Source organism: Grammomys surdaster, unplaced genomic scaffold (genome assembly GCF_004785775.1).
Source record: "Grammomys surdaster isolate TR1022 unplaced genomic scaffold, NIH_TR_1.0 126298, whole genome shotgun sequence".
Lineage (NCBI taxonomy): Eukaryota > Metazoa > Chordata > Mammalia > Rodentia > Muridae > Grammomys > Grammomys surdaster.
Window position 1 is genome coordinate 3,361,395 of NW_021621098.1, and position 13,617 is coordinate 3,375,011.

The 13,617-nt window shown below is 47.9% G+C and overlaps 1 protein-coding gene across 3 annotated transcripts in view; it reads left to right on the top strand.

Annotated features, from left to right (window-relative positions):
- The first annotated feature begins 308 nt into the window (after window positions 1-308).
- Window positions 309-13,617, top strand: part of Kctd1 (potassium channel tetramerization domain containing 1) — a 98,157-nt gene continuing 84,848 nt past the window's right edge. The window contains exon 1 of one of the 3 annotated variants that reach the window (XM_028759511.1): window positions 309-844. Coding sequence is in view for 1 of the 3 variants with exons in the window: in XM_028759508.1 (XP_028615341.1) it covers window positions 1,188-2,984 (1,797 nt within the window). In the remaining 2 variants the exon portion in view is untranslated. Of the gene's footprint in view, window positions 845-1,187; window positions 2,985-10,566; window positions 10,718-13,617 lie in introns of those variants that run through there. The other 2 variants (XM_028759508.1, XM_028759509.1) reach the window with 2 other exon arrangements.

A 13,617-nucleotide genomic window follows, 5' to 3' on the forward strand; every position in this document is an offset into this window, starting at 1 on the left:
CTTAAGAGTGAGAGCGCGCTAAGATCCTAATTGCCAGAATAGTGGCGAGAGCGGGGGCGACCCAAACCCAAGTTCACTTTTTCCATCCGCCCGCTCTCCCGTTTATCCTTTAGGGATCCGCACTGCTTTAGTGCCAACCTGGGCACTCCTCGCCCCGGAGTGTTGTGACATTTTGCTCTAGGGCAGGGAGGACGGTGGCCCTAGTGGATGGCAAGTGGGTCCCTGGGGTCCCGGAAAACTGCTCTTCCCACATCTCCCCAACCACCAACCCCTCCCAGTCTTTCTTTCTTGCACTTTCCAGGGGCTGGCTAGACCGGCGCGGACTTGCCCCAGACCTTTGGGGAGCGCCCCAGGTCTTTAATGACAGCTTAAAAGTGGCAGTTGGAAAAGTCTAAACAGATGAGGCTGACGTGGGGCGTGTTTCTCTCCTTAGCAAGAATCGGGATGGGAGCTGGGAGCCGCGCTGCTGGCCCCAGGCCCCCGCGCCTCGCCGCCAGCAAGTAGGTGGGGGAGCCGCTGGTGCCGCCAGCCCCATCCCGCTCCCAAGCCTCGCCCGCTGCGCCCTGGCCGCGGGCGCACAGAGGGTGTAGGGCCTCCCCAAGCCTCCTCCACCCAGCTCATTAACCTGCCTGCTCCGGGCGGTCGCGGACACCGGTTCCTCGCAGCAGCACCCGCGGCCGGCTCACTACAGCAGCCACCCGGATCCCCCGGCTCCGGGGGGCAATGAGGGGGCGGTGGAGGGGGCACTGCTCCTCAGGCATTACCTAGTGAAACTACACCGCCCCGCCCTCCCGCCGGCCCTCCCTCGCGCCCGCCCGGGCCCGCGGGCCCGCTCCGCCAGAGGGTAAGTTGGGAGTGTTTCGCCCCCACCGACAGCTCCCCCTCCCCGCCCGATTCCCCCCCCCCCCAAAGTTTTCCTAGAAGTGGGGATCGGACAAAAGAAGGAAGAAGGTTCGGCTGGCCTCCCTCCTTTACCCCCTCCTGGCCACAATTTTCTCCCGCTTCCCCTCCCTGGCATCCCCTCGCCCCTCCCGAGAGGCGCTCCGAAACGACAATTGGAGCGCGGCTCCTTTAAGAGCCCGGCTTTGCCTCCCGGTAGCTGAAGGTCATTAAACACAAAAGCTCTCAGCGCTGCGGTCCAATATAGCGCATGCGCCCTGCCCGAGGACTGGCAGGGAGACGGCAATATGGCGAGAATGCCTGGCAGCGGGGACTGTAACACCAGCGCGGGCGGCAGCGCCGCCGCAGCGGCCGAGAACAATGGGGAGCGGGGCGAGGGCGAGCGCGGGGCCGGGGGCCGCGGCCGCCGCTACGGCCGCCCGCATTACTGCAGCGCGGGCGAGGAGGAGGAGGAAGAGGAGGAGGAGGAGGACGAGATCCAGGAGGTGCAGATAACGGGGGACGAGGAGGAGGACGGAGGTGGGGGGCTGGAGGAGGACGAGGAGGAGGAAGAGGAGGAGATGGGGATGGACTGGGAAGAGCCCCTGGAGCCGGAGGACTCGGCCGGGGAGGAGCTGGAGCCCGAGCCGGTCCATATGATCCATATGGACCAGAGCGCCGCGCTGGAGCCCGAGGCGCCGCCACGACTGCTGGCGCCCCGGGCCCGCGCGGGGCCGCCCGGGGACAGCGCGGAGCTGGACCCCGACGTGCTGCAGCGCCCCGAGCGGGCCCGGCTGAGCGAGAACACCCGGCTGGCCACCCGCTACGCCGTGCGCATCTTCCGGGAGTACCTGAGCGAAAAAGCTCAGAGCCCGGACTTCGAGACCATGGACAAGGGGGCGCTGTGCCGCGTGCTGCGCTCCTTCTATGCCGAGGCCCGTTCTAAGAGCGGCCAGCTCTACAGCAAGTCCTCGCTCATCAGCATCCGCAGCTCCCTCAACCGCTACCTCAACGAGCCCCCTTACTGTCGCACGCTCGACCTCACCAAGGACCCCGAGCTGCGCAGCGCCAACCTGACGCTGGCCGCAGTCATCCGTAAGCTCGAGGAGCAGGGCGCGGGGCCCGTGGTGCAGAAGCAAGCCATCACGCGCGCCGACCTGCGCAAGCTCTACACCTCCAGCGTCTTCAGCACCAACACGCCCTTTGGGCTACTCAACAAGGTCTGGTTCGAGACGTGCATGTACTTCTGCACGCGAGGCCGCGAGAACCAGCGCGAGCTGGAGGAGGACTCATTCGGGCTGGCCATGGACGAGGACGGTCGCAAGTTTGTCTACTTCAAGTCGCTCGGGCCTTACCACAAGTCGCGCTCCTCGTCCTGGAGTAAGAAACGCGCGGAGAGCAGCGACGAAGAGAACTTGCCTCGCATGTACGAGACGGGCACTGAGTTCTGTCCTTACGCCAGCTTTGTCAAGTACCTGTCTAAGCGCAATCCCCTCTGTAAGGCGTTCTTCCAGCGGCCCCGGGACCACTGCAGCGAGGGCGATGTGACATGGTACGAGAACAAAGCCATAGGCAAGAACTTGCTGGGCACCAGGATGCAGATGCTTTCCAAGGCAGCCAAACTGTCCAAGACCTACACTAACCACTGCATCGGCGCGGTGTCCATCGCCACGCTCAACAGCATCGCGGGCATCGGGACCAAGCTAGGCTCCCCGGCCCCGCAGGGCTGCTATACCGACTCTCTGAACGGGTCAGCTCGTCACCACTCCCACCATGCCCCCACCCATCCTTCCCACCACCACCGCCCCCAGCCGCCCTCGCTGGGTAACACATATATCCTTCCCAAAGACAGCCAGGTCGGGCCCGACGTGAAGTCCGAGGCTGCGCCCAAGCGCGCGCTGTACGAGTCTGTGTTCGGGTCCGGGGAAATCTGCGGCCCTTCTTCCCCCAAAAGACTTTGTATCCGTCCCTCCTCGGAACCTGTGGATGCGGTGGTGGTGGTTTCCGTGAAACACGACCCCCTGCCTCTTCTTCCAGAAGTCAATGGGCACCGAAGCACCAATTCTCCCACCATAGTTTCACCTGCTATTGTTTCCCCCACCCAGGTAACCGAAACAATGTCTATGCATGAAATATTTGTCTGGTACCAGTTCAGGACTAACTTTTGTACTCCGGTAGAACCGGGTTGGGGAAAGGATTTTTTTTTTTAAGTAGTTGTTACACCACGGGATTTGATACACTCTGTAGAAATGTAACTGTTCATGTTTTGGGGGCGGGGGACTTTACACCTAGCTTTTAAAAGATGCCAAGGACCCCTAACTTCCAAGTCGCTGCAGCAAAGTAAAGCTAGAAACCTCAAAGTTCTCAGAACAAAAGGTTTAAGCTCCCTCTTGCAATGCCTCCCAGGATGCCTGAGTTTTATAAGGCAAGGACTGCAGAGCGCTGAGTGGATAGTTACCTAAAACATTAGAATGAAGTTACTTTTTAAATGTTCCATTACATACTCGTCAGAACTTCTGAAGATAGAAAAAAATTATTAAAAAATTATTATTAAAAAAAAAGAAAGAAAGAAAACATGCCAATCCCACTCAGTTCCTGTTCACCAGCACTGTCAAGGTTATCTTGCTGTCTTGGATGCTTCTCTAGAAGGCAGCTGTAGGGGGTCTCTTGTGCCCCTACATCCTGCCTGCCGGCAGGTGCCACAGGAAGTTTGTACTATCTTGACCTCCCCTACTATCAGCAGAAATAGAAATTCTGCCCCAAGTCTGGAGCTATAATGCAGGCCCATCACTACCTCTGTACTTTTTCTCCAAAGTGGAAATTCTAGTTCTGAACAAGCTGACGGCTTACCAGCTAATGGGCATGCCTCAAGGCTGCCAGGAAGGGCTGGGAATGAGAGCAACACTGGCCTCTAAGCCACACGGCCTGTAGGCTGTGTCCTGTGCCTCCCTCTGTGTGGTTCTTCTGTCAGGGGTAGTTTAAAAGTGTTTGAAGGGTAGAGAGGCAAGTTGGGGGTTTGCTTTTTCTTTGAAAGCAAAACAAATGTTCACATTCTTCTAATAAATACCCTCAAAGTGCTCTGGTTAGAGCGGCACCTGATTAATTAAGAGTTTTAAATCCTAAGAATGTACTAAACATATATACATTTGTGTGTGTGTGTGTGTGTGTGCATGTGTGTATACATATACGTATATGTATACATATGCATATACATACGAATATGATGTCATATAGATGTTTGATTAAAGGGTCCGGAACAGTTGTTTTTCTCCTTTTTTCCTGGCTTTTGTTTTTCATGAGTGTACCCACCCCTGGCTTTCACTTATTCTAGTGGGCTAAATCAGCCTATAAAGCTTCACACTAAAACTTATTATTCTCAAGTCATTGTCAGGCAACTCCCAAGTTAAGTGTAGATCTAAGTATATTTTGCATATATGGTTACTAACAGTGGCTGCTCAACAAGGACTTAACTGTAAGGCTCTTTTAGTTAAAACTCTGAAGAACAGGGGTTCTGTTTGCACGGGGGTGGCGGGGGTAGTCCTAGGGACCCAGTCCAGGGCTCTGTGCATGTCAGGCAGGTGCTGTACTATTGAACTCCACCTCCAGCCCTGTGTGCATGCATTTAATAGTCACATGATCAGTGAGAATATAGTAGAAAACATTTCTTTTTAAATAAACTAGCAGTAAGATTGAAGAGAACTTTAAACTGCTGACTTCATCAGCACCCGCTGAAGGGGAATCAGCATGAAACGGATGTTTGCTTTAGGAGAAAGATGATACTAAACTTTCACCTTTGCTAGGCCCTATCTTTGTGCATGAATGACTGGTGATATTGGTGGTCAGTTGTGACGTAAGGCATCTGTTCTCACTCTTCACGGCATCCCTGGCGATGCCTGGTGGACTGTGAGCTCCAGCTGTGTTTTTCTTAATTATAAACATGGCACCTTAACCTTAATTTTGGCCACTGGTAGTCATGCTGGTACAGACTTCCTAAGGTCAGGCACTGGTGCTGAAGTCTCCTCTCACCTGGTGAGTTCCCCAAGAGTAAAAGAGTCTGCTAATGGAGATAAAGTCACAGTATAGACCCTTCTTATCCCCGTAAGACACATTCCCAAAACCACCACTCACACATAGCATTGAATCAGGGATATATCCTGTCCCCCTCCCCAAAACCCTACCCCTACATACACACCTGTCATAAAGTTTGATTCATATATCAGGCACAGTAAGAGATGGACAGTAGCATCTTTTGATAAAAAATAGAACAAGTTCAATATCCTACAAGGAAACTTATCTAATGCTTATGACTTATTTATTTCTGGAATTTTCCATTTAATATTTTAGACCATAGTTGACTTTGGAAGGGAGAACTATGGGTAAAGGATAAATAATATTTTTCCTTTTTTTTTTTAAACTCCAGAGGGCATTATCAAGTGTCTTCACCTGTGGGAACAGTAGAAAATGAATACACTCAAGAATAAATACGAGTATGGAATTTATGATTTTTTTCTCTAGTGTATCTGCCTTTGGTAGTGCTAACTGACCAACTCTAATTATCCTTAGTGGTGTTAGCAGTCAAAAGTACTTTATGTTCCTCTTCCCCCTACAGAAGTGTCACGAGGATCAAAGTTTTGGTAGTAATTGCGTGTTCCGTTGTATTTTGTTGTTTGCTTATGTATTTACTTTGGCTCTGGGAACTGAATCCCGTACTTTGTATATGTTAAAGACTTATGATGATACACATTGTGAGCCCATCATTGGAAAGGCTGAGACAGGAAGGTCTTGTATTTGAGGCTAGCCTGGGCTCTGTAGTGCAATCCTACCTCAAAAATAAACTTAAAAAAATATTAAATACAAAAAAATAGGCCTACTACTATATCCTACATCTTTATAACTATTCTCTTTGCGTGAAAACACAGCATTTCACCCACTTAAGTAGGTGGTAGAAGTCTGTAGTTTGTTGTCCTGGGATTGAAAATAGAGTCTCCAGGATGCTCAGTGCTCTAATGCTCAGCTGTATCTCAGCCCTGGAATTGTATTATTCATCACTCAAGTGTATTAATGAATTTACATTCTAGTTGCCATAGCTTTTTGTTGATGTTTTTACAGATGATTTATCCCTTCCATGAGGAATAAAAATGAACAAGTTAGTTCACTGTAAGACATACTTGAGGCTGAAGATGTGGCTCAGTGATAGAACTAACACTCCGTATGCTCAGGACTGCAGGCATCATCCCGAACAAACACACACGCACACGCACGCACACACACACACGTCATCCTCAGGAGTACTTGCAGACTTGTGACCAAGGTGTCTGGTTACACTTACTTGGCCCTAGCCCAGATTCATTCTGGAAGTACTTTTAAGGAATTCTGTAAGTAGAAAGTCTAGCGGTATAGGTTCAGGTGGAGTAAGTCCCCTCTTTCTGTGAGACCTACCTCACTGTGTTGCTCTTGAGCTGATACTTACAGTATACAAGCTGGACAGGGAAGCAGCCACCTAGCTGACACATACAGCTCTGGAAGAAGCCAGATGCTAACATCATTGTTGCTTCTTTTGAGGGGTGGTGCCGTGGTGTTAGGGAAGGTGTGCTGTGTAGCCCAAACTGGCCTAGAATCTCGGGTCCTGCAGCCGTTGTCTCGCAGTGCTGGGATTATAGGTGTGCCCTACGATGCCTGGCCACAGGAGGCCATGCTCATATTCATATACCATAGTGCTGAAGAAGCTACTGTGTGCTGTGTGGACATTTGATGGAAGGAAGTGTGCTTCTAATATAGTACTGAAATCATCTCTGAGGTTGTATTATGGTCTCTGAGGAAGATTAGGCAGAAGAAATGCCTCTGCAAAGGTGAGAGTTTGCGGGTGTGAAAGGCACTGGAGGCCACCGAGTTCTCTGCACTGGTTACTTGGAAGCATGAAGTTTAACCTCCTTGTTGAAGATGGGTGCTTCCTGTTTTCTTCGTTTTGGTTTGTGGTTACATTCCTTTTCCTACAGTAAAATGTTTGCTCTTTTAGAGAAACGTCTACATGTCTTGTGTGTATGTGCTCAGCTTATAGTTCTCATTCAGGAAGTATTGACTGTGCTGACTAATTCAGCCTTGTGCCAGGAACTAATAAATTGATCAATTTTCTCCTTGGCAAGTAATCTCATTGGCAAGATTTCAGCCTCATTTCGTGTTAAAGCCAGATCAAAATAAGAAAGTTAAAAGCTGTTTTGGGGGAGGAGGGAGGAGCTATAAGGGTCTTATATAGCTCAGGTTAGCCTTCTACTCTTAAGCCTCTTTTTTCTATCTCCTGAGTGCTATGGTTACAGGTATTAGCTATTACGCCTAACTAATACAGTCAATGTTTGCAGCTATTGTCAGAGGAAAGCCATCTGGGTTTATAATTTTCTTTATGGAGTCTTAATGTTACTGTTACTATCAGCACTAAGGGATATTATTATTATTATTTGTTTTTATTACTTTTGGTGAAATAGGGTCTCACTGTGTTACATGAATAGGGTCTCACTGCCTCCATTTTCCTGTCTCAGCCATTTAAACAGCTGAAATTAGAGGGGCACACACCCAGAATTTATTATTTCAAATTTATATAAATAAATACCAAAGGCCAGTTCACTGTTCATTAAAGCAGATAGATAAAGCAGGAAAAGAAGTATGTGCTGACCAACAAAAGCTATGGTATCACTTCTGTAAAGACGTGTCCAACCATTGGGCTCCTCTGCGTCATGTCATCATCCACAAAGCTCATAGCTTGTGGTTAGCCATCCCAGTCCCCAAATCTCGTAACGTTTTAAGTAAGTTTATGCCGGATTGCGTTCTAGTTATCCTGGGCCACAGGTTGGATCTTTGTGTCACTCTGATTTGAAATCAGATCCCCCTTAAGACACCCATTTGTTATGATCAAAGTAGATTCTGAATAGAGAGAACCCCCACATCCCTTTTGGTTTTCTGAGACAGGCCTCATGTAGCCCAAGCTGGCCTTGAACTCATGGTCTGGTCAAGTGTTAACTTGAACTGCTGATCCTCCTAAGCTGGAACTACACTACACCAGGTTTGTGTGGTGCTACGGATTGAATCCGCAGCTCCATGCATTTGAGGCAAGCACTCTGCCACCTCTGGCCTGAGAGGCTCTTTTTTAGTACTTCTTGTTGGACTGGAGAGGATTTGGGGTTCTTGAGGCAGCGTTGGCCAGTGAGAAAGCCCATTCCTGCCCTGAGGTTCTTGGTGTTGGGCTATCTTTTGGTGCCGTTTCAAAAGCACCGATGTTGCAGTTGCTGGGTAATTGTCTAGGCTACAGGTTCTAGGAGCAAGCATGTAAGCCAGTACTCCAGCTCGGAGTCAGACTTGCTCCTAGAAGCTGAGTGACCTCTCTCTAATCGTGATTCACTGGTGAGGTAATGGTTAAAAGAGTCCTTTGGAGTATGTACTACATAAGGAATGGTGTAATTGAACTTACTGTTCCAGCAGGAATAGAGGAATATTGATCTTAATAAATTAAAGTGAAAAAAAATAAAAAATGCAGCTTTAGAACTTGAAACTTTAAAGGGGCCCACCATATGTGTGTGTATGTGTGTGTGTGTGTGTGTATGTGTATGAGAGAGTGTGTATGAGTATCTGTGTCCGTTTCTGTCAGTGTTTGTGTGTATGTGTCAGGGTGTGTCAGTGCATGTGTGTGTGTGTATGTCTGTGAGTGGGTCTGAATGTGTGTGTCAGTGTCTGTTTTTGCATCTGTCAGGGTGTTTGTGTATGTCTCTGTGAGTGGGTGTGAATGTGTGTGTGTCAGCGTCTGTGTCTGTGTTTGTGTGTATGTATTGGGGTGTGAGTGTATGTGAATGTGTGTGTTTGTGTGCATGTGTATGCTTCTGTGGATGTGTCTGTATGAGTATATGTATGTGTGTATGCATGTGTATGAGTGTATATGTGAATTGTATATGTGTGTGAGCGTATGTGTGTATATATATATATGTGTGTGTGTGAGTGTGTGTGTGTATGTGTGTGTGTGTCTAGGACTTTGTCTTCCTTGTTTGCTTTCCACATTAATTTTGAAGTCAGGTCTCTCATTGAACCTGGAGTCGTTGATTTGTCTAGCTGGCTGGCCAGTGACGTGCAGGGATCCTCTTGTGCTGATGTAGACACACCTGTCCCTGGCCTGGCTTTTCCTTGGCTCTGTACTCAGATCCTCATGCTCATGGCAGACACTGGAGTGAGCCATCCCCACAGCCTGAAGTGGCCCAGTTTTGTGTAACACTGTTATGTTCTATGATGCTGAATTCAGTTCAGCTGTAATTGAGTGCCTTGCTGTGTGCTACAAAGAGGAGCAGGGTCTGGACCCTCCCCTCTGTACAGATGTGCAGGGGATGGAGGGTCTGGACCCTCCCCTCTGTACAGATGTGCAGGGGATGGAGGGTCTGGACCCTCCCCTCTGTACAGATGTGCAGGGGATGGGAAGTCAAGGCAGTTCTCTGTGTAGTCACAAACACAGTGGAATGGGCAAGCTCTTCCAGCCTGGCCTCTGGAACGTCTTCTGGTTTTTGATGCTTATACCTCTCTCTTAGCTTCCTCTTTCCCACCTTCCAGAGAGGACAGACTGCGTGGTGTGGAGTGGGTTCTGTGTGGTCTGTAAGTAAATGAGCAGCAGTGCCCTGTGAGATGCCTCGATCCAGCAAAGGCTGTGACTGGGGCTGAGCACAGATCTAAGGCTGGAATTGCTCATGCCCATACTGTAGACTGGGTAAGAAAGCTTGCTACAGTGAGCTATAGGAGGCCAGACTCCACGAGACCCCTCTAAGGTCTTCAGTAATTCTGGCCCCTCTGATTCACACTTTGTCAAGCTGCCTTTTCAATCTGAGAGAGATTCATTTATATTTAACAGTGAATTAAGTGACTTTTTTGTCTTATATCATGGTTTAAATTTTGCTCAAGTCTTAGATAAGTCTTTTTTTTTTTAATTATAAAAGTAGGAGCTGTTGTTCTGTGCATTGTGAAGCCAGAGGACAGGAACTTTGATTAACCCATGAACTACTTGCTCGTAGGCGTTCTTCTGTGCTTGCTCAGGGCTTTCTACAGTGTTAGTCCCAGGAAATCTTTTCTGAAGACCGTCTACATTCTGAGGTGTGTAATTTGAACTCCTGCCATTTGCCAGGTAGTGACATTGGTTGTTTTTTTAATTCCTCGCCCCCGTGTTCCCCCATTCCCCCACCCCCACCCAGGAACTGGCAGAGTGAGGATAGTGTCAGTCTCCAATGGTGAAACCTCTAGAGACACCCAAAGAACTGAGAGCACTGCAGTGATCTTGAAAGAGAAAAGGGAGTACAGGCTAGAACAGTGGCTTCATTCCTCCTCCCTTAGTCCCTCCCCCTCCCCGGAATATAAAGCAGAGACAGTGCTGTTGGAAAACCCCTTTGCAGGGCAAACCTTGTCTGGGAGCATCAGGCCTCATCACCACCTAGCACCACTGCTTTCCCATGGCTGGCAGTGAACCCTGGAAGACTTGTTTCGATTGGGTCTGAGAGGAGGGGGCAAGAATGTGCCACAGGAAGGGGCTGACAGATTTAAGATAGCATGTGGGGGCAGGCCCCTGGAGAGGAGAGGGGCTGGGCAAAGGATGTAGAGGCCTGACCTGGGGGTCACTTCCGTCGTGAGGCATTCAGTTACCAAATTAAGATGTCAGGGCACTGAGAAGCTTGAAACTGTCAGATTCTAGTTTTACTTCATGCCTGAAGTCAAAGTTAATGCAGTTAGCTCAGCGTCTTCCATTTGCTTCTTTCTGGACACAAGGAAAGAGAGCAACTGTTGGTAACACAGTTCCCTTTGGAGCTATCTACTCTGTACCCAGGTAGGTGACTATATTAAAAAGTGGATAACATATTTATATATTTAACTTATTAAACATTTAAAATCTTGTATTATGTTAAAATCTTGTATTACCTGTAGATTTGTCTACCTTATTCTTTTATAAAAATGGTCATAATCTTTATATACATAGACACAAATTTAATAGTGTTTGTGTGTGTTCGTGTGTGTGTGTGTATGTATATATGTGTGTGTGTGTTTGTGTGTGTTTGTGACAGGGTTTCACTGTATAATTGCAAACTGGCCTGAAACTCCTTTCTGGGTTGCCTGAAGTAGCCTCAAACTTGTGGCTATCTTCCTGCCTCAGCTTCCTGAGCGCTGGTTATAGGTGTGCATCACCACACCCAGCCTTGCATTTGATATTTTAAAAGAACAATCTTTGTGTTATAATCTGTGAAGTAATTACTCAGGGCAAGCTCCTTGACCCTGGTTAATTCCAATACCCTTGCTTGTTCCTGTTTTAGACATATAGCTTTAAGGGCTGTCATGTAGGCATGTGAACTATTTCCACGTTCCCAACTGTCATGGGTCATAGAGTGGACTAGCCAACCAGATCGAGGCAGGAGGGAGAGCGGAAGTGCTGGGTTCTTGTTTCACCAGGTTGTGGGCTGCAGAGATGAATGGGGCGCATTCGTTGCCCTTTCCTGGTATGCACACTCATGGCCTCTCTCTGAGCAATGAGTAATGATCAGGGCTCGCTGAAGGCTTTCAAGGCCTCCATCAACCTGAATGTGTACATCATTCAGGTGCTTGCTGGAAATGCAGTGTATTGGTAGAGCTTTGGAGGTGTGTGTGTGTGTGGGGGGGGTGTGACAAAATGGCTGAGAAAATCAGGGGAGAAGGACTTACTGTGGTCCACAGTTTCAGTCCATGGTCTCCATAGTATGCAGAGTACTTTGGTGAGGTACATGTCAGGGAGAATAGTTGCTTATGTCACAGTAGCTGGGAAACAAAGAACGCAGATAGGAAGGGACTGGATGAGATCCAGCCCCAAGGCCATTTTCCCAGTGACTCATTTCTAGCTCAGCCCTACCTCCTAAAGTCCCAACACCTCTCAAAGCCATGCTAGCATCTGGAGATAAAGCCATTAACTGATGAACATGGGAGGGATCGGGACAGTCTCTCCTTTGAGTCTCACAGAGTTATGGTCCTCTTTACAAGTTACTGTGGAGACAAGGCTAGTAGATGTTGACTAACTTATTTGATGACTGTCAGGTAACTAAGCTGGGATTTGAACTTATTGATTTAAATAAATGATCTATTGGTGCCAAATTTCTTATCAACTTTTCAAATAAAATAGTCTGAAAGTAAAGACAGTGGAGCATCAAATCACACCCCACCCTTAGGGGCTTTCATTGACAGCTTGTTTTTACACAATACCAAAAAAATAAGCACATACAAATGTAGGGAATACAAATATTGTTTCCTGTGGTTGCATTCACAAGGCCCTGTGGCAACCTCAGCCTTTGCTGGATCTGGGGACTGAAACAAACTCTAGGGAAATCAAATTATGGAATAGAACCAGCCAGTCCCCAGAGATAGACCCCTAAATCAGTTCTGCCTCCAACCTGCCTCCTTAGGCAAATGGGATGTCCATCAGTGTTAAATTAGTTACTGTTTAAAAAAGTTCTTAATTAGGTTAGGGATTCGGCTCAGTTGGTAGAATGCTTGTTTAGCATATCTGAAGCCCTGGGTTCAATTCCATGCTTTACACACCCAGTGCTCTGGAGATGGAAGTAGAAGATCAGGGTTCAAGGTCACACTCACCTGCATAGTGAGTTCAATATCATGAGATATTGTTTCAAAAACAGAATGAAACATCAAAAAGGGAGATGGGGAAGAAAGGAGGAAAGGTTGATTCTCAAGACATAGCCATTCTAGAAGTAGTTACTTTCATTTTGTAAGCAAAAAATATTACATATGGGGAAAAACAGAATTTTGGAGTCAAGCCCTATGTCAGTCCTCAGTGTTCTGGGGCTGAGAAGGGGCCTCTGCAATTTCTTCTCTGTGGACTAGACAGGGAGCACTGAGACCACTGGCCTCCTAACAGATGATGAGTTTTGTTGTATCTGTGGGCGCTGGTTCTCTCTGACCTCTGCTCTCACAGTTACGTCACAGAGCCCATCTGTGAGGGGGCCTGATCCCCAAACTCCTAAAGAAGAATTCACTCTGAAACTTCTGGGCTCAATCTGCTGGCCTTTCCTATTTCTTTTTATGGGACCTCGGGAATTCTTATGGCTGTAGTGGGTTGGAGACCCTACAGATGGATGTTACCCTGCCCAGACTCCAACAGTTCAGCAACAGAGGCTTAGACAAAATCAACAGCTTTTATAAAAGATAAAATTTTATCTGGGATGGCTTGAGGGTCAGCAGCTGATCATACTGTGAGTCTTTAAAAGTTGTACGTGTGTGTGTGTGTGTGTGTGTGTGTGTGTGTGTGTGTGTGTGTGTAGGTCAGAGAATCTGTTCTTTCTACCCTGTGGGTTCGGAGGACAGAGCTCTCATTGCCGGCCTTGGTAACAAATGCCCATTGAGTCATCAGAGCAGCCCCATACTGCTGTTCTTAAAACATGAAAATTGTTCTAGCAATTATTTTTTTAAGTCTTCTAATTTAAGTGCTCCAGAATAGGGTTTCTATTGGTCTAGATTCCATGTTAGACTGTTTGCTTTTCTCAAATGCATAAACGGACAACAGTTTTCTCATTGAAAATTAGAATTTAAGCCAAATTCTGCATTGGATACAATAGAAATGAAAACAAGCTGCACTGGATGCTGATATGTGCCAATGATGTTGTGAATAGACTCCACAATCAGGAAAATAGACTCCATGATCAGAATAGACTCCACGATCAGGAGAATAGACTCCACGATCAGGAGGATAGA